Raw genomic sequence first — 21673 nt, forward strand, 5'->3', positions numbered from 1 at the left:
ATAAGAGGTGACATCTTTGCTAAAAGATACTGCACACTATCTTATCTATCTCGTCATATTTCAGCAAAAAAGGCCACCTGATCACCACTATTGGCTAATGCCTCGTACACACGACCAGTTTTCCCATCGGGAAAAACTGCCATGACAGCTTTTGGCTGGGAAAACTGGCCGTGTGTATGCTCCATGGCAGTTTTCCCGACAGGAAAACCTCCGGGAATCTGGCGGGAAAAATAAGAACATGTTCTCTTTTTTCCTGCCGTGATTCCCGGCGGTCTTTTTCCTGGCAGTTTTCCTATGGGAAACACTGCGGTGGAGCATACACACGGCTGGGTTTCCTGGCCAAAGCTCTCATGGCAGTTTTCCTGCCAGGAAAACCGGCTGTGTGTAGGGGGAAAAAGCTGCCAAACCGGTTCTTGGCTTTCCCACATGTGTACAGGGCATTAGCTGGGAAAAATGGACCTTGGCGTGAAATTATTCATAGAACAGAAAAATAGCAACTATAGGAAAGTCAGTTATTTTTTCTTGCAAAGGTCACATAGTCAACTTACATCTAGATGGACAAATAATGTTGGTGCCTTATAAAGTAGTTTGCTATTTCAGTACATTCACAGAAGTAAAGTATACGGATGTACAGGTTTTTTCAATGCCTTTTTTTTACATCACGTAAGGTGCTTGTTTTGGGGGAACATTCGCATGTAATATATCACTGTATATCAATGAGCATTATATTTGTTCTAAATGTTATGGCCAAGCCAAAATACCACATTTGTTCTCTTTTTACACAATACAAAAATCTACAAAAATATAACGTTAATATTTACAGAAAAAAAACTCTGAATCTCTAGTCATAGACACTATAAATATATACAACCATAATAAGTACAGAGAGTCTCATAAGGATGACATCTGAGCTAAAGAAAGTTTAAAAAGCTGTGCCTGGTTGGAAAGTTCTGTCACGCGGTCCACCATTTCCTGCAATGAAGCAGAACTTGGATAGTTCAAAGCGGCCATCTTAGTAGCCATCACAATACTTTTAAGCAGTTCACACATCTGGTTGCTGGAATTCATCAGTCTGTTGCAGATTTCCTTTGTGGACACTTGCCTTGCCAGAGTGTCGCCAATAAATACCAGTTTGTGGGCGCTCAGGATGACAAACTTGCTGTGAGCAACAAAAATCCTGGGAGGCTGTGAGGTGCTCATGCAGTTGAAGAAGGCGTCAATGGAGTTGAGGAGGGAGATGAAGAGTCTCTCACATTGCTCAGAGTAAAAGGACAGCAGCTGCTTATCTTGAGGTGTCAGGGCACTGCTTTCAACAGGGACGCTAGGAGGCGACTTCCACTTTGAGATATCATTTTCCATTGGTGTGGTAATCTCTTGCTCCAGCTGCTGGAACTGACTCAGCTGCAACAGAGATAATGAAAAACATGATCTCCTCTGTCATCTCTAAAAATAACGGTAAATGAAAAGAAAGGGGAAACTGCTTACCTGATGTTGTTCCAGTTGTGGTTTTCCGTGCTTGATAATATTTTCCTTTTCTAAAAGCTCTCTCTGGTGACGTTCAAATTCTTCTTTTCCCTGAAAAACAAAGCACGTCTCGGTTAAAACATTTTAGTGATTATGTAGTGGAAACAGTGGGTCAGAACATAAATCACAGTGAGGTCATTTCTATATATAGAATCTGTCAAACATTTTGTTAGGGTAAAGTCATGATGTAAAAAGTAGTTAAAGGTGGTGCCTAAAGTACAACTAAAGTTCCTGTATGACCGTGTAAGCAAGTACCATATTAATATGCGATGCACAAACCTCATACAGTAAATTAAAATCTTCCTTTACCCTCCCTGGCTGAGCCTACTCCTCCTTCATTTGTGTCTCAAACGCTCATACGCTCAACCTTCCAGACACTGCAGCTCACATTGGGAGGGTTTCAGCATCAGAGGCAGTGTTGCCAATCTAGTAAGCAGCAGGCAGGACTGGGTCAGGTGCAGAGTGACAGGTACAGAATCACAGTATATATAAAATAATATGCAAAGGGAGGGAAGCTTCAGAATGGCAAAGATGTTTTTATTAGGTTCCTCTTTAACTATTAGCAGAGCTGTGAAGGAAGGCCACAAATGTGATTTAGGACTGCTATTCTTGCACTGGCCCATAGTCTGATGATTCCAAGGCCTCAATATATTGAAAGGCTGAAGAATAGGGTGACAACAAGCTGACCCCTGTTAACCTCCCTCGGTATGATTATTTCAGAAAAAAGGTGCTGAAAGCGGTACCATTATTTGCAAGGAAATTTGGCGTTTTATACTGTAGGCCTGTAATTCTTATGAATAACTCATTTAAATCTGACCAAACAAGAGTCTAGTAGGTATCCCGGGTATGACATTTTTGTAAAAACAAAATTATAAATTATAATATAATAAATAATTATAAATAATTATAACAAATAATAATATAATTATAATAAAAATTATTCAATAATGTAATCAACTCAAAATCACTGAAATTTGCTCAGTTGCAGAATTGTCGCTGTCATTACTTTTATTTTTTTATGACGAATTTCCCCACAAATCGCTATCGCACAATTCTGCAAGTGATTATAATTTATTATCGCTGTTTTCTAGCTGCTCTAAAACCATTTTTGACTGCTATGGACAATCTACAGTTTGCAGGCAGAAAGAACAGTTTTTATTATATAAAAGAACATGTAGGGCACTGGGCAGACCACTAGGGACAAGGGGGGTGTGTATTTTTTACATACAGTACTGTAATCTGTAAGATTACAGTATACTGTATGTATTGTGTTTGTTTACCTTTTTGAATTTGGCGCCGTTCTCCGCTCCTGTGCGTCGTAACGTCGCAGGGAACGGAGATCGGCGGCACACACAGGCACTGTGTGAATCGAGCGAGGTCCCGCTGGATCCAGGGACAAGGTAAGTAAACCAAGCCTGTGGATTCAGCGAGGCGAGCCCGAGTCTGACTCGGGGTTACCGATCGTAGCCCAAAAATCTCACCCCGAGTCAGACGGAATACCGCCAGGGGGGTTAAATTAACATATCTGTGAAATTTCATGGGAAATACTGAAAGTGTGCATGCAAAACATACATTTAGAGCCGGTTCACACTTCCGCGGCACGACTTCGGGGGCGACTCTGCAAGTCGTCCTGAAGACGACTTCAGAGGCGACCTGCAAAACGACTTCTGTATAGAAGTCAATGCAGGTCGCCCGGGGCGGCCCCGAAGTCGTGGTCCCATTCTTCACCCCTTTTAAAATGCATGAGGGACACTTTCATAAGATCTACCAGCACCAGTCTTTATGCATTCCAGGGACTGTGCTCAAAAGGGGCCTTCAGCAAAGAGCCCTTTAGTTTAAATAACTTGTAGGCAGGAACTGCAGAGCGCACATCATGCAGGTTCTATCCTGGATTACTTTTACATGATTACAATTTAATCTGTTTAATATTAATAAGTATCAGATATAGAGTATAGATTAAGCTATAATAACAAATAAAATAGCTAATCTACTATCTTTTCATTTGTAACAACTCTTGTACAAATACAGGCATATGAGAAGTCTGAAGTTTCATTATGCATGCAGACATAACTCTTATTTTAGCATTTCTGAAACTGGAAAAACACCATCATGAAAAACAAGTTTTTGGCAACACGACATGCAAGTGCATAAAAAGATATTTAAAGCTGATTTCCAGCTTTTAGTGAAGTGTAAATAATGAATTTGGAAGCTGGTCCAAATGAACTAATTTCTTTAGTACTGGACGTGCCCACTGTGTGCGTTCTAGGTATGTGCTGTGTTCCATTAGTGGGATTGGAACTTCCCATTCTGGTCCTGGAACAAAATAGAGTCAGGCTGAACGCTGCACAGCTATTCACAGAGAGCATTGTACTCTATGAATGAAGGCGTGTAGATGACATCATGATCTCTGACTCATCCATTCATTTTTAGAATACAAAGCTTTCTACGAATGGCTAAGCAGCATCCATCCAGGTTCATCCTGACACAATTTGGTTTTGGGAGCAGTGCGAGAAGTTCTAGTCCTTCTGCCGCAACACAGTGCTATATGTTGTATGTAGCTAAGGCTACCTAAAGTCCATAACCTCGCACACGACAAGCACATCTAGTAGTGAAGGTTAAAGTTCATTTGGACTAGCTTGGTCTAAAACTATTCAAAGTGGTTCTAAAAAGGTCTAAAAAGCGAGCCTTGACTGCTGGATGCTTGGCAACTAAGCGGGGCATCAACCTAATCAGTGAGTCGGAGTGGCTCCTTTTGGATTGGCTGCTATGGCACGAGGTGACTGGGTGAAGCCGGAATTTTAGAAAAGGCAACGCAGAGGCACGACCCACTACTCCCGAGAAGATTTGACGTGACACAAGTTAACCCACCCACCAGGCCTTTGTGCGTTTTCATCACAGCTTCTTTGCAGTTTTTACATTTCCAGCAGTTGGCATTACTTTATGGGCTATGCCCTCAAGTTTAATTAAGGGTCAGTTTAATGCCTGTCTCGCACTGATGGTGGAGACAGGCCTCTTAGACTATACGGTTTGTTTATACGCTCACGGTATAACCATGACCGGCATGGTTACTGGTATGTTGAAGGTTATATACTTATGTTCACTAAACCTTTGGCCTACTTCCAATTTAAAGTGGTCCATGTGTCTTCTTTGGGGGCAAGGTTTTTTGGTTGGGGTTTAAATAAAAGGGGTGTTAAGACAAGCCTAAGATTCTCAGCAGTCATGCACTTGGAGTCCTGCACTTTACAGTACGTTAAAAGTACTTGTACAAACTATTATTAACAGCAGGGAAGTATAGGGTTCAGAAAAACACTGGCTACAATTCAAGCAGTGGTTTTACAGCAGAATGAATTTAATGAGTTTTCTCTTAAATAGGGGCACGTAAACTATTTATGCCACTGGTGTGCAACAGGTGTCCAGATGGTCTGAATGAGGTCCTCAGAAAATCTTTTTACTAAGTGTAAGAGAATGCTCTGCATTCCCTCGGTCAATAGAACCGCTGTGACTGTGTATGTCTTCTAAGACTTTTACATAACCAGTCATTGGATAGCACATTGATGGGTTATATGAACATTCCTAGCAGTGCTATAATTACAAATGACTTGCTGGCTCTCCAAAAATGAACTGCTCGTGCTAAACTACAATATAACAGCACTTAAAGCGGAGTTCCGGCCACAATTTCACTTTTTAAATATAAATACCCCTGTAATACACAAGCCTAATGTATTCTAGTAAAGTTAGTCTGTAAACTAAGGTCCGTTTTGTTAGGTTGTTACAGCATTTAGACACGTTATAAAATATAAATTGACTGGGGCCATCTTAAGTGTGGGCATCATGAAGCCAGACTGTATGACTTCCTGGATTTCAGCCTTGCAGATCTTGCACATGCTCAGTGCTGCACAAGCAGTGTCAGATCAGGTTTCAGCACCTGTGCTGTCCAAGTCACATGATTCTTTGAGACTGGGGAGTGCACAGACTCCTGGAAAGTTACACCCATTACATTCCCAGGAGTCTGTGCGGTGTAGGTTAGGAAGCATTATGCACCTAGGTGCAGGAAGTGGGAAGATTAACTATTCTGCCTAGCAACAACACTTTGAAGGCATCTAAAAAAAAAAAAAAATTTGTAAAGGACTAATGACATTTTTTTAAAACTACTGATGTAATGTTATATTTATGGGTGGAACTCCACTTTAAATACAAGTTAAATATGCAAATATTACCTGTAAGTGGACATAATCATAGTCATCCATCCAGCTTCTCATTATGCCATCCCGACTCACGAAATTAGGGTTATGTTCTTTCCCCATATGTGGAAAGGACTTTTTGTTGTCATCTTGTATATGAGGTTTTGAGTCACTGTACATAATTTCAGAAACACTGCTGATTACGTCGGAAGGTCTTCTTTTTTGCGCATTGGCAGGAGCATGCTTAAATAATTGCACAGCATTAATACTAACTGTTGTTGTTATCTGTTTTGCATCGTCCACAATCGTCCTAGCAACCATGATAAACCTTTCAAGGCTGTCACATTTGTTGGCAGTTTTATTGAAAGAAAGAACATTGAGCGACCAGTTGCAATTATTGAGTTCTTGACTGGTTTGTGTTAAGATTTGATGGGAGTCATCTAGTCTCTGTAACTCTCTTTTCATTTTATTATAAAGCCCAGGCTCCGACACACAAGATGCATTTATTCCAGCCCCTTTTGAAAAGTGAAGAAACTCAAATAGGGACTGCTTTACTTTGTCTACTGCAGAATGTATTTCATTAATATGCCTTTCCATGTAACTGTAAGATCGCCACTCAACATTGACAAATGTCAAAAGTTTAGAGACAGAAGACTCCACCATTTGTTGAAGTTTCAACAACAGTTCAATAGCAGAGTCAGGATCCATCAAGAGTTTTTTGTCCTGAGAAGGCGAGGATGTCACAGAAGATTCCTTGGAAGTTGTGGAAGACGTAGACATGTTGCTCCTAGTGCTTCCAGTGCTAGAGAAGGAAAGTCTATTTACACCGTCAGTTGCATCCTGAATCCCTTTACAGTCCTGCTGAACCTGTGGTGGGAAGTCATAGATCCCTTCCTGGTCATCAGGAAAACTTCCAGTCTCTTCAGAGAAATGGACTCCTCGAGGGAAATCATAATCTTCAGATGTGCACTGATTTTGCTGATTACGAGGAAAATCGTATAAACTGGATTTCCTTGGAGGTGTCTCAGAATGTAAATGACCGTTCATTTTTATGCATTGTTCTTGACATGTTTTTGAACTTGGAGGCAAGGTGTCATATGTTGCTTCAGGCGTTTGCTTCATTGAAGAAGGGAAATCATACATTTTATCCTTGGATGGGGGCAAGGTGTTATAGATCTGTAAAACAGCAAATGTAACAGAATTACTTATTTAGCAAACCAACTTTCTTAAAGGAGTTGTAAAGGAAAACATTTTTTTGCCTAAATTTATTGTCTGCAAGGTAGACAGACAGAATAGTGTAATGATTCTGTTAAAAAACTAGTAAATACCTATTAAATTCCTTCATCTATATCACCTCAGGCATTCTAGTTTATGTTCTCTCATCCTCTTCCTGGTTTGCGCCGCTCGTTCATGTAAGAACTACATTTCCCAGTATGCATTGCAGCACGCCCAGTAATTCACACCTCCTTGAAGTCTCTAACACAGGGATCCTCAAACTACGGCCCTCCAGCTGTTGCGGAACTACACATCCCATGAGGCATTGTAAAACTCTGAAATTCACAGACATGACTAGGCATGATGGGAATTGTAATTCCTGAACAACTGGAGGGCCATAGTTTGAAGACCCATGCTCTAACACGTAGAGAGCGTCCTGCCGCACAGATGTAGTTCCCAGGAGGGGGCGAGCACGTCACTGACCACCGCAGTAAAGCCTCCCATCGCGATGGTCAGTAAAATCAGACAAGCAGGAAGTGAACAGAATAGAAAAGAAATAGAGCAACTTCTGAGCAAAAACGAACAATGAGGAAGTGAAAAGAGGAATGTCTGCAGGTAAAGGATGCTTATTATGAAAAAAAAAATGTTTTTAATTCAAAAACTATCTCAGTTTTATAGCAAGTCTAATATTTAAAAATAAAAATAAAGTTACTCATTCTAAACTGTCACTGTGGCGGACTGTTTCAATTGCCATTTTGATGTAGATGACATATTTTATGCAAAGATAATAAACTTCAAACTACACAATGTATTTGTTTGTCGGTTTTAAGAAATGAACAAAAAAATGATAAAAAAAATTCTGTTTCAGTCTGCCTGGCAGTGTTCATTTCGTAGACTAAAACATTTTAATCTACTCAATTAATACTATTTTAGTCGACTAAAATACAACTAAAACTAAAACAATTGAGATGACTAAAATTAAAATGGCATATTAGTCAGAAGACTAATGCCGCGTACACACACTAGGAATTTCCGACAACAAATCTTCGATGGGAGCTTTTGGTCAGAAATCCTGACCGTGTGTAGGCCCCATCGGACATTTTCTGTTGGAATTTCCGACAACAAAAATTTGAGAGCTGGTTTTCAAATGATTCCGACAACAAAATCCATTCTCATAAATTCCGATCGCATGTAGACATTTCGGACGCACAAAATTCCACGCATGCTCTGAATCAAGTACGAGACGGAAGCGCTCGGTTTGGTAAAACTAGCGTTTGTAATGGAGATAGCACATTCATCACACTGTAACGAACTGAAAAGCATGAATTGTCTCTCACCAAACATCTACCACGACTGGTATTGCCCTTTTCATTAATAGTGCCACCGTACGTGTTGTACGTGACTGCGTTCTTGGCAATCAGAATTTGTGCGACCGTGTGTATGCAAGACAAGTTTTAGCCAACATCCGTCAGAAAAAAATCCACGGTTTTGTTGTCGGAATGTCCGATTGTCTGTACACGGAATAAGACTAAAACTAAATAGAAATTTTCTGCAAAAATTAACACTGCTGCCTGGTCTTAGTGGAATTGCTTAAAGGGGTGGTTCCCCCTAAAACACATTGCTAACAATAGATTCGTAAGACCCGTTACACTGCGGGTAGGCTGGCTTTTTTTTTTTTTTTTTTTTAGTACATACCGATATCTCCCCGTCTCGTTCCTTGTCGGTGGGCGTTCCTAGTTGATTGACGTTCCTCGGACGGGCGCGTACGTGACGTCACGACTTTCCGAAAGAAGCCGAACGTCGCTGCGCATGCGCCGTATAGAGCCGACTCTATACGGCGCATGCGCAGCGACGTTCGGCTTCTTTCGGAAAGTCGTGACGTCACGTACGCGCCCGTCCGAGGAACGTCAATCAACTAGTTCCGCCCACCGCCTAGGGACGAGACGGGGAGATCTCGGTATGTACGAAAAAAAAAAAAAAAAAGCCAGCCTACCCGCAGTGTAACGGGTCTTACGAATCTATTGTTAGAAATTAGTTTTAGGGGGAACCACCGCTTTAAATTGGTTCTATTTTTAAATGCTAACAGTCTTTCTGGGGTGGATACATAAGGGACTAACAGATGGTCTAAGATACTTACCTTTCTAGGAGAAACTGCAACTCCAGGGTCCCTGCAGTGGTGTTTTTATAGCAAAAAGCCTAGTTATTGGCGGTGTGATCTCCACCAAAGAGTTTTTCGAATTTAAATGAGCTGATCCTTCCTTTCAGAGAAGAACCAACCCAGTAATAAGGCTGGATTATTCATTATTAATCTATCCAGCAGTACTGGATATCATAACTTTAAATTGGACCAGTAAATAAACACACACTTCACATTAATCAATAGGTCACATGTCAGTATTTTCAAATATCACTATATTTTTGGATAAAATGATCTCATTCTTGCCATGAATAATAAATGCAGCTCACTACATAGGTAACCAAGATTGAAAAACTGGTTAATGAAGAGAGAAATCAAATCCTTACCGCTTGCGGAGGAGGAACATCGTAAATTCCTTGTTCTCTGTCCGGACTTAAGCACATGCTATTTTTAGAAGGTGGTGGAACATCATATACCTGGAACAGAAGTGGGATAAACTATTATACATTTTTTAGCCTTTAGAGTTACAGAATTAGTAAATTGCTTCCTAAAAGCAAGACCTTATCAAAGCTACACATCTGGATACAGATCAAAATTACACAGTTATCTGGATACAGACATATGTGTAGCAACTTTCATTTTTTTGGATTGGATATTAGCAGTCAAGACACTCAGAAAATGCTGAATCCTCAATTTGCAAGCTTAATGCACTACGTTGGCCACAAGTGGCACTTGGGCACATGAGCATGATCTGACTATCAAAATATATTTCTCATTAAACATTTTTTCATTAATTTATGACCTCGCATCGCCAGGTTGTGAGCTATGGAGAAAAGAGAAGGGCAGACAGATATCTAGAATGCAGCCCTAAACAACAGGGTCCTCCAGAAAAATTTAAACCCAACTAATTGTTACTCAGTGGCTCACTACTGGTATTTGATGCTGCCCATAGACACAAGTGTCACCTGATCATTACAATGAATATAAACCCGATTCATGAAATTTGAGCTGGGCACATAAATCGGCAGTATTTTGTTATCTCTTTTCAATGAGCTAAGTCTTATAGCTCTCTTCTGAACGATTCCTCTGTTACCAGCCTGAGAACTCCTGAAATATTTTTTAACTTTTTAGACAAAAGCAGCCTGAATCTTTTGTCAAATGAGGTTGCTAAAATAGAGTAGCAGAGAGCAGCTCCTATTACCAAACAGCTCTGAGAGTCTCTGCCTATGATGAGAGGGACTTGTGCCTTTCCTCCAATCAGAAATTTTAGCTATCTTGGCTGTATGCCAAACATCACACTCTGTGTTAACCAGGAAGAGAGAATCTCCTAACAAAATCTGAACTTTCTAAACAGTATATAAATGTGAAGACAGCAGATTTGGTTAATCTCTGTGTATCATCTGAGGCTGTTCACTTCACTGGGTGTATAGAGGGTTTACATCCACTTTAAGTCATATTCATTGTAATTTTAAGTTAGGAAAAGTCTTCACTGTAAAGATAAAATGTCCAGTTTAGCCCATGTAGTGCCAACTTTAATGTGTAAAGCGGTAAATACTGTATAGCAAATTTTCATTTGTACACATCTATTATGGTAGGGCAAACATAATGCCAATAAATAAAAAATAACTGCTTGGTTTCCAGCATTTCTAACAAATACCAGTACAACTAATTCAATAACTGATGCAAGAAACACAAAACTGTAACCTTTGCAAAAACAAAAAATGAATGTAAAAAAAAAAAAAAAAATGTAAATATGAAATATTTTACATTTTTAGTATGTCGTTATGTACCTACCCCCTGAGGGCGAGCCGGTGGGATATCATAGACACTGGCCTGCCATACTGAAGCTGATTCATGGTTATATCCTTGACAACGCCTGATTGGATTTACGGCCTATAATGAAAAAAAAAAAACAGAAATACTACATGAGCATTAAATGACAAGTTCTACATAGTATTAATATAGTAGTGTATGTAATAAATGCAGTAAGTAAGCAGTAGTCCTGCCTGCAATCCTCTAGTAACTACTAGACAAATGTCAATGGTCTTTTTTTTCAGTGGTGATAAATGGTTGCTTTGGAAAGCACAGTTCTTTCAGACATGTCAAAAATAAATCCCAGTAGCAAACAAATAAAAAATAGACAATTATAGACAATTATATTTATAAATTATAATTATCTACATACATTTCTGCAATATCATGACAAAGCAGTGCTATATATACAGTGCCAACATATTTTTTCCTAAATCACAGAAAATGGAATAAAAAAATGGCAAGCATTATAACCTTGTGCCTTTATTTATAGTTGTGGGATGACAATACTATCTCAAGAATGGGGATTTTTTTTTATTATAAACTTCTTATCCAGTGAAAAAAAAACAGGGACATTCCAGTAAAAGGAAATATTTCTTTGGCTATATGTGCTGCCTCCTTCGGAATGTACTTCCTGGCTTCTATGCTAATGAACTCCCTGCCATTTCACTTATTTAGGTTTCCACTAAATTCCTGCAGTCATTTTGTGGGACAAACAGCACATTCCAAGCCTATAATCGCTTGCTTGTGCAACAAAAGAAACAGCTGGAGAGCCTGCAGATAATGGTAAGGCCCTAACCCAAACACCAAATAAGCAGGCCTGTAATCACATCTCTGCGAGAAATGCTCATGTCTTAGGCTACGTGACAAGAGCATACAGTAGAGTCCTTTCCATTCAGGATGGAATACTTGCATAGTTCTATATAGGTTGGATGATATTTATGAAGCTATTGCACTGAAGCAGTATTATATTATTTTAAGGCTTATTTCCACATGGCAGCCAAACTGGGATCTCACCTACTATTTGCTATTCACATAGCATAATTAAAAAATAATAATAATTGCTGTCCCCAAAACTGCTTAACCTCTTGGAATGTTATCCATTTCTGTACTTTTTCATCCATGAGATGAGATCCATGAGGTATTTTCCAATGAGATGAGATCCATGAGGTATTTTCCAATGAGATGAGTTCCATGAGGTATTTTCCAATGAGATGAGATCCATGAGGTATTTTCCAATGAGATGAGATCCATGAGGTATTTTCCAATGAGATGAGATCCATGAGGTATTTTCCAATGAGATGAGTTCCATGAGGTATTTTCCAATTTAGCATGCTGGCCTTTTCTTCATATGTTGACCATGCATTATTATTGGTCATGCACCCTCCAGTCTAAAGCATTATAAGCCTTGGTGTGGAATGCAATGTTTACAAACTGAGTGTTTGAAGTCCAGCCTAGTTAGGATACAGCCTGGTCCAGCCATAGATTCAATGGAAGAGTGAGCAAAAGCACCCAAGGATAGACTGTTAAACCCTGTACACACGATCAGAATATCGTACAAAAGAAATACCGCTTTCGAATTGACTGTACGATAATCTGATAATCGTTAGTACACAGCTTTCGCCCAGAAATTTTTAGAAGGGACAAACACAAAAAATGTTCTCGCACAATATCAGAACATACGATTTTTGTTCTATTCTGTCATACAAGAGTTTTTGTACTTTAATTCGTTTTTCGATATGGAGACTAGTATGCCAATAAAAAACGGATGATCATTCTTCTGATAATCTCATTGTTATCATTGAATTCCTCCATTCCTTTCCAGCATTTTCTCCTATTACCAACAGCATTTAAGTAAGGAGGGAGCTTTGATCCCCTGAACCACATTAGTTTTACTTTGTGATCTTTTTATCAAGATTAATAAATCTGGACTTTTTGCACACTTCTGGCACTTGCATCATATATTCTTAACAAATAAAGGAAAAAAAGCCTATAAAAAGAAAATGAATGCAGCCACCTCGTCTAATGACTAATAAGCAGCAATACATTAGATTCTTTATTTTTTTTTGGGGGGGTTTAGATACAGTTTAAACAGTCATCCACTGTTTTTAGGAGTGCTGAAACATATTGCTTTCCTCAATATGATTATTTATCAGCTAAATAATCACAATATACACAGTACTATTTATTTGTGCCTGAGGGTTTCTTAAAGGGCCCATTTAGATGGGCACTGGCACCCGTCCTGCATGCTGAGCCACTTTTTTTCTGCGTCTACATCCACCTTGGAGCAGCCTGCAGACAGAATTTTAGAATCGGATGTGGACGCAGGGGCTGCATGAACACAGCCATATGGCAAAATCTGAAATGCGTGCGGGTGCATGGCTTCAAATGCAGACAACCCGTGTGTGTCTGTATCCGTATACTTGCTCTTGTACGGATGTCAAATTTTGACATGCAGCTGTATTCATGCAGCAACTGTGTTTGCATTCGCTTCTATGGGCTGCCTGCTTGAAGCTCTACGGTGGAAAAAAGTGACTCAACATGCAGGAAGAATGCAAGCGCCTGTCTGATGAAGTCCTAAAGCATAGGTCTATACTACGCATCACAATGATATATAATAATATAGAATTTTCCATGTGGCTCCTTGCATGCACTAGGTATGCTGTGCTTCCCTTACACTTCTTTTATGTGTAGAGTCACTTCGCTCAACAATAGTTCCTGAACCCCTGAAGAAGCTACAACTGCGAAACGTGTTGGGTTTATTATCACCCTCCTCTTTGATCTATATATTATATTTGGTGTATTGATAGCTGTATGAATATGATTGGTATATAGGGGGTATGTCAGGAAAGCTGAGCTGCTATCACTTTATGTACTTTTAAGAGGATCATCTTCCACACGATTTTTTAATGATTTACTGTAATACAATTCTTCATTGTAAAGATATGACTTTGAAGGGGGTTTTGGCACCATTATCAATACCATTTACTTTTCTTTTTGTTGTTTACTACGTTCAATCAGTATGAGGTGCTAATAAGCTCAGTTGGACCAAACATTTTTCTAATTTCCCATGTCTATTGTAGAATTTATACCTTTTTTTGATGAAGCAAAAATATAACAAAATGTGCATAAAAGAATAAATAAAATGCAGCAGTTAAAAATAAAAAATGCTTGGCAAATTGATTCCTCTTTGTATGTGGCAACATTTGAATAAGTTTACTAACTGTGTAGAATAATTAAATGTTAATGTACCATATCATGGTGCCCTTGCTTTGAAGGAGGCCTTAAACAATGAACCCATAGTGAAAATGTGAGAAACAAAAAGGACAATGTTATAAACTTTGAAAGAATACAAAGGCTTAGATAAAAGCAGCCTATTACAGTATCTGCCCACATTGAAGAAATACGTCTGTACTGTGTAATTTCCTCTGTACCGGCGTACACAGAGGTTACATTACTTCCTGTCGCTCACATTTCAGTTCCTGGTCTCCCCATTAAGACTGATTTTCTCAGGGAGAAGCTGTGGGGAAAACAATGAGGGATCTTGTGTGAGAAAATAATAGTGAAGCAAATCATTTCTTTCCGCTACTGGACATGCTCCAGATATCTGAAAGACAAGGTGACAGCCTGTAAACTAGCCTGAGATCAGAGGGAAGTGATCTGACCTCTGCTGTCACTCCTTATAGACAGGGGCAGGTGTTGTGGCTAGTAATGTCACCAGTACTGGTCACCGATATTTACGGCCCTGACACGGCAATCATAGAATATTATTAGTATATACATACTGTACATACACATTTTTCAAGCAAGTTCAATTTGATCAGGTCCAAAAATTAGCTGCAAAACTGTGGTATATATGAAATGTCTCAGTACATGATTAGGTACCATACTGTGTGACTATTCTTATACATGATTGCTTATATAAAGCAGAAGAAATAAAGCTTCTATTGCACTGAGAGGTCTATGTATAGAAACATTGTTGTGTGAAGGTCTGAACATTCGTACAAACTTTATTAATAATCCCTGTATTGTGTCTAATATGTTTATTTCCTTGGAGTGTCATCTCCATTTAGTGGCCATAATGCCGTATTCTTCTGATTTAGGTATTTCAGGCATGAGATAAGCCTTACTTGAAATTTCTGCTCTGACAAGGAGAGAATACAGGTATATAATCAAAAACATACAATCCCTGATGGATAAAGCTGCCCTAATATAACAATTCAGGTGTGGAGATTCAGATAGGCGACTATTTTTCCTTAATGACAATTAGCCCTCGTTCCCACTGAACACGGCTTTGAAATTGAGCAAGCTCATTTGAACTTGCACGATTTTAAAGCCACATTTCAGTTCCGACTTCAGAAGCGACTTGAAAGACATCTGTGTGGGTTAATGCACAGATATCTATATAAATCGCCTCCGAAGTCTCCTAAAGTAGTACAAGAACTGCTTTTGGAAATAGGTGTGGCGTCGCAAAGTTGGCATCGGACCGATTGAGACGCTCCTATTTCCGGCAATAGGCTCTGACATTGGTGTGCGCAGCCTATTGCATTAGGGTGTGCACCCCGAAGCGCAAACATAATTGCATGTGTATATACAGTATACTGATGGTGTCAGTAGAGCGGTGGATGGTGTTAGTAGGGCAGAGATTGATGTCAGTAATTTTTATTTTTATTATATTTTTTTATTTTAGGAGCCCTATTCGGGAGCTTTGGTGAAATATCAGGGGCCTATTTCTGTGCGTTAGTGCACGTTTAACGCAGTATATTTCTGTGCATTACTGCATGTTTAATGCAATATATTCCAGTGCGTTACTGCATGTTTAACGCAGCATATTTCTGTGCATTAGTGCACGTTTAACGCTATATGTTTCTGTGCATTTCTGCATGTTTAATGCAGTATATTCCAGTGCATTGCTGCACATTTAATGCAGCATTTTTCTGTGCATTAGTGCAAGTTTAAAGCAGTATATTTCAGTGTTTTACTGCATGTTTAATGCAGTATATTTCTGTGCATTAGTGCACGTTTAACGTTGTATATTTTGGTGCAATCTTCACCACACAGGGTGATTAGGGTGTGCGCATGCCTATGGGCTCCGATTTTACTTGCGATTTGACCTGTCAAATCGTGCTGATGTGAATGGGGGCTTAAAGTCAGAGTAAACTTCCATGCAGGACTTTTACCTATAGGTAAGCCTATACTAAGGCTTACCAATAAGTACAGTAAATAGATAAGTACGGTAAATTTCTAATTTAGGAGATATTTACTTTTGATGCAGCCGGTGACGTCACCAGCGCATGCGCCCTAAAGGAACGGTATACCATGCTGTTCCTTCAGAGTCCTGTGCCGTGAACAGTGGCTTTGGCGCGCACGTCATCGTGGCTCCGGTCACTGACACAGCTGGAGCCCGTGAACCTGGAAGGAAGACCAGGGTGAAGATGGAAGCGCCTTCAGCAGTGACAGTATGTCGCTGAAGGGCTTTATTTTAAGGTAAGTTTTACATAATGTGCTAGTATGTGATGCATACTATTGTTATTCCTGTTATGAGCCTGCTGTACCATGTACTTGTATGAGAAAGTCCCCTGTCCACCTTGTATTGCTTCCTTTATGTGAAATCCCTGATGTGTCTGCTATGCCCCTTGCTTTTCTATTAAAAACTGACCACACTAAGCAGGAGAACACACCATTGTCAAGTGTACTCCCCTCCAATGATCAGACTTCTGCTCACATGCCACCGCTGCACAGCCATTCACTGGGATGCCGTTTCTCCTCCCACTAGCTCTTACGCAGCTGAGAACAGAGGGAATGTGATCACTTATAAAAAGGGGAAAAAAAGTATTCATGTTTTTTTTTTTATATCTATACAAAAATTGCTATTTTAAACTGAATGGGTTGCTTTACAAGGTGATCTTTACAATCACTTTAAGACAGATGTATCTAGAATATTAAGAATACAGGCTAACCCTTTTCTAGCACATATCAATGACACCTGGCTCAAAAGGTAACATAATATGTACCAGGCTCCTATTTTTTTTATTCTACAAAACCCACGTCATAAAATAAGACAAGGACGTAAATAACATTTCAGAAGGTTTTCAATACGGCTTTTCAGCTGCCCCAGGTGAATCACCAATGAAACAGAAGGGCCTGCACAAACAGCAGGTGCTTTTGCTATACAAACACTTAGGACAGAACAGAACATTCAGGACCCATCTATTCAATGAATGCCATTCCTTTAACCCATTAGTTATACAACAGCAGTCGTCAGAAAAGGCTTTATAGTTCCAAAAGCCATGTCCCAAAAGTTCTGATGATCACTCATGTAAATGACTACTGAGCTCTTCTTAGCAGTAGTACATCAATGATAGACACCTGTTGTGTCTATTATGAAGATCCCACTCTACCTTTAGGATTTTTATGAGGAATACAACAAGAGAGGCTGGAACACACAATTCTAGGAGAAAGAGATCGAAGCTGGGTTGTTAAATGAACAGATTCCTCCAAGCTGAACCATTGGGGGGTTATTTACTTAAACTGGAGAGTGCAAATTCTGGTGCAGCTCTACATAGAAACCAATCAACTTCCAAGTTTTATTGCCAAAGCTTAATTAAGCAAGCTGAAGTTAGAAGCTGATTGACTACCACATTAGATAATTACCGCCTTCCCCCAGCCCCCGTTTTACTTACCTGAGCCTTCGAAAGTCCCTCTGGATCTCGGCTCTTCATTGGATAGATTAATAGCAGTGCAGCCATTGGCTCCCGCTGCTGTCAATCAGGTACAATGATGCAGGCGCTGGGGGTGGGACAAGGTAAGCCCCTTGGGAGAGCACTTCCCAGAGGGTGTTATCTGATGCGGAGAGGAGCAGAGAGAGCCGCCGAGGGACCCCAGACGACGGCTTTCAGGGCCACTCTGTGCAAAACAAAAAAATTTAACCTTACTCCTTTAACTGTGTGTAAAAGATTTTGTATATTGAGGTTTTCTGTTTATTTATGTTTTTCTGTTGGTTGAACTACATGGACTTGTGCTTTTGCAACCAAAACTCCCATTTGGACAGAAACAGGGTTTTGTGTGAACTGACTCTTTAAAGGGTTTGTAAAGGAATTTTTTTTTATCTTAATAGCTTCCTTTACCTTAATGCAGTGCTGTTTTCATGTCCTCATTGTTCGTTTTTGCTCTCAAGTTGCTGTAATTCTTCTCTGATCTCCACACTTCCTGGTTGTCTGTTTCCTGATAACCACAGTACTGGGAGCTTTCTCTCTGTGGTCACTAATCAAGGAGGTGTGATTACTGTGTGTCTAAAACCCCTCATCACCAATCAGTTTCGTTTTCCAAACCATCACTGCCCTGTATTGGCTCTGTACAGCAGAGAGGCAGGAAACAACATGCAGAAACTGTAGGTACATTATATGATTGATTTTTATCTATTTTTAATTGTTTTTAAAAGGAATCAGTTAACTATTATGTCTCTATACAATGTAAACAGTCATTTCAGCAAAAAATATTTTTTTATTTACAACTCCTTTAACTTTTTGTTTGCATTGCTCAAAAGACTACTTCATAAAATGTTAAAACTGGCTTTCGTGGTGTGAAATCCACAAATTGCAACACTGGCTATAAATAAGTATCATGCAAGCTCATATTTAGACTCATTAATATAGCTCAGTATAAATATTGCATATGGTGTTTCAGATAATTATACTAAGCCGCTAAAAGTGTTTACATTGCTGTGGCTACTTGGTAGACTTTTCTTTACACCCAAATGGTCAGAGACATATGGTGTTTACTCCTGAATTCTGCGTCCTGCTAGCTGTGTTTGCTCTCAAGTTGAATATTACTCTTGTGTGGCCAAAAATGTGAATCGTGTTAACTCTGTTCTCTGAAACTCGAATTCTAAAAAAAGCAACGCGTCTCTGGCTGTAGTAATGATTCAGTCTATTTGCTCACATAGCAACATGCTTATGAATAAAACCAGCCCCGGGGAGGCCAATAGAGCAAATGCTTACATAGATTTAGATGGCTTCTGTTAGTCATTTCATATTAATGCACTGCATTACTAAATCAGGTTTTCATTTGTCCAAAAGGGGATTTTATTCCAAAAAAGGTACACATGAGCAATTCTCGTTGTTTGTTTAGGATCAGGGGTCCTGAAACTTCATATGGGGCTTCATGCACACGGTTTTAGGCTCCAAATATATTCTTGTGTAAAATCCTGGGATATTTTTTCCTGCCCAGGGAGCCACAGATGACACATAGCCAAAGACATTAATAGCTGTATGTGGCTGTATTCCTGTATAATAAACATGCACATGTGTGTATGATGTATTCCCTGAACACAGAATTTCCAGGTTTAAGGAACATTTCATATGCAAATTTACACGCCGATGTACAAAAACATCAATGTATACCATTACCAAAGTAAGGCCACATATAGCCATTCACTTCTATGGCTGGTTGTATGTGCCACCTGATGCTCCCTGGACGAGGAAAACTGCTGGGATTTTACACTAGAACATATCCTAAAGTGGTTGAAAGCCCTTACATATATCAGGTGACGTGACTGGCCTCTGGTGATACACATAGATGAAACCAATTCTCCTGCAAAAGTTGGACATGTTTATCTACAGCTGTCTGTCCCCTACATCCAAAGTGCAGAATTTACATGGGATCCCTTAGCTCTAAAAAGCAGGGGGCGGAGACCTGAAGTTACATCAGTGAGGAGAGCTCTCAGAGCTGATTGAAATGAAGAGACACACCTCCGTCCACACAGCACACAGGAACAGAGCTGGTGCTGTCAATCAGCTGGAGCTCCCTCCCCTGTCACCATTTTTCTCTTGGTGTCAGGAAAACTTGTCAGAAGTGATTCATGCTGATAGCAGAGGAATAAGGCAGCAGACAGAATTGAGACTTAGTGCTCTGGATTGAGACAAGTACACACACTATAGAGGGATAAGCTTTGTTCATATTTCATGTGTGAGGTTTACAACCACTTTAAGCATCAAACTGAACAAGTGCATGCTAAGGCGGTGAATGAGGTTGTTTCTGCTCACTGGGCTTTGCTAATACCAATCTAAACATTTCCCAGCATTGAGTAACTGCTGGACATTGTTGTCTACCATACCCACAGATGTCTTAGATCAGGGGTCTTCAAACTACGGCCCTCCAGTTGTTCAGGAACTACAATTCCCATCATGCCTAGTCATGTCTGTGAATGTCAGAGTTTTACAATGCTTCATGGGATATGTAGTTCCGCAACAGCTGGAGGGTCGTAGTTTGAGGATCCCTGTTTAGTTCCTGCAGCAGTATTATGTTACATAGAAATCTAAATGCTCTTTTTGAATATAGATTTTAATTCTTCAACCTTTTATTCTTTGTCGATTTTCCATTTATTTGGTCCCGATATTGTTTATTATGTGATCGGTTTATGCCCTGAAGGGAGAATACTAAAACCGCAAAACGCATTACAACAGTCAAATACAGTGTCTTTGAATAAGTACCCTCAAGTCCATCTTTTTTAATACAAGGCTTTGCCTTTCTGGACTGGAGTGCTTTTTTTTTGTTGTACCAGATTTGCTTTCCACTATATGTAAAATAATTTTTTTGGGCCATGACATCTTGTGCCTTTGAGTAGCCTAAATATTGTGATTCTTCATGCTTTCTGATATAAGGCCTGAATTTTTTTCCCAATCGCTCAGCCTGCCTGCATTATGGAAAATAGGTGGTTACAGCCTAAAATGGTTAGTTGGATAGGTGGTACGTGGGTCTCTAATAAGCCCAGTTGTGGCTGCCTTTTTTGCACCACTGGTTAAGTAAATAGCACCCATGTAAAGCACAGAGCAACACATTTAAGGTCTGTCCTTTTTGCCAGATCATTAGCTAAGAACTGCAGGCAATAGCAGTATGACTAATTTAGAACATACATTTCAAAACTCTCTCACTGGTTACACAATTACATCAGAGCACTGGCCTCTTGCAAAGGCTCTGATTGGAGAAGAAAGCAGAAAACAGCATAGTCATTGCTGTTATCTCGGAGACCTTTGGAATATTCCATCATATTGTGATAATAAGAACACTGTGGTGCTTATATTATTGTGACCGATATCTTTTTATGAAGTCACCTCTGTAAATGACCCTTACAATATTAAAGTACTGTATCAGTGTATTCAACCACAAAGTAACTACCATTGAATAGCTGGAATTTATGTGCCAAATGTTGTTAAATGTTTGGTTGCATTTTACAGTTTTGACCTTGACATCTTCTGCAATGTGAATGCTTTGGGGCCTGTCCGCATTAGTGTTTTGGTTACTTGTAAGTTACAGTAGCATGCAATGATAAAAAATACTGGTAGCTTATTCAGAATGACTGACCACCAATCTGCCATGCTCATTCTGTGTTGGCCAACAATCTAAAAAAAATGTGCGCACGATACAAAGAGAACCACTTGGTTCTTTTAAAGTAACATATACAAAAAAATAAAAAGGAGAGACATTTGTAAGCCACAAGAAAAACTTCTTCAAGGGAGGCCATACAAGTGTGTATGCTTCACCAAGAATGATCATTGACAAAATACCTGGTTATCCTTTCCTTGAATGATTCGTGCTCAGTGTGTGATCATTTCAATAATTCAGCTTCAGGCCTCGTACACACGACCGTTTTCCTCGACAGAATCCATCAAGAAACTTGGTGGCAGAGCTTTTTTGCAGAGGAAAACGGTTGTGTGTATGTTTTTCATCGAGAAAACTGTTTTGGAACTCGATGAGAAAAAAAGAGAACAAGTTCTCTTTTTCCTCGTCGGGAGTCTCAATTTCC

The 21673-nt window shown here is 39.6% G+C and overlaps 1 protein-coding gene across 2 annotated transcripts in view; it reads right to left on the bottom strand.

The window, feature by feature from the left end:
• Positions 1-366: 366 nt before the first annotated feature.
• NEDD9 (neural precursor cell expressed, developmentally down-regulated 9) overlaps positions 367-21673 on the bottom strand; it is a 137579-nt gene continuing 116272 nt past the window's right edge. For both annotated transcript variants that reach the window (XM_040353725.1, XM_040353724.1), the window contains exons 3-7: positions 10852-10950; positions 9444-9533; positions 5742-6881; positions 1486-1575; positions 367-1401 (exon numbers count right to left, since the gene is read on the bottom strand). In XM_040353725.1, coding sequence (XP_040209659.1) covers positions 892-1401; positions 1486-1575; positions 5742-6881; positions 9444-9533; positions 10852-10950 — 1929 coding nt within the window. In that variant the 3' untranslated portion in view covers positions 367-891. The remainder of the gene's footprint in view (positions 1402-1485; positions 1576-5741; positions 6882-9443; positions 9534-10851; positions 10951-21673) is intronic.

The sequence above is a fragment of the Rana temporaria genome, chromosome 5 (assembly GCF_905171775.1).
Source record: "Rana temporaria chromosome 5, aRanTem1.1, whole genome shotgun sequence".
NCBI lineage: Eukaryota > Metazoa > Chordata > Amphibia > Anura > Ranidae > Rana > Rana temporaria.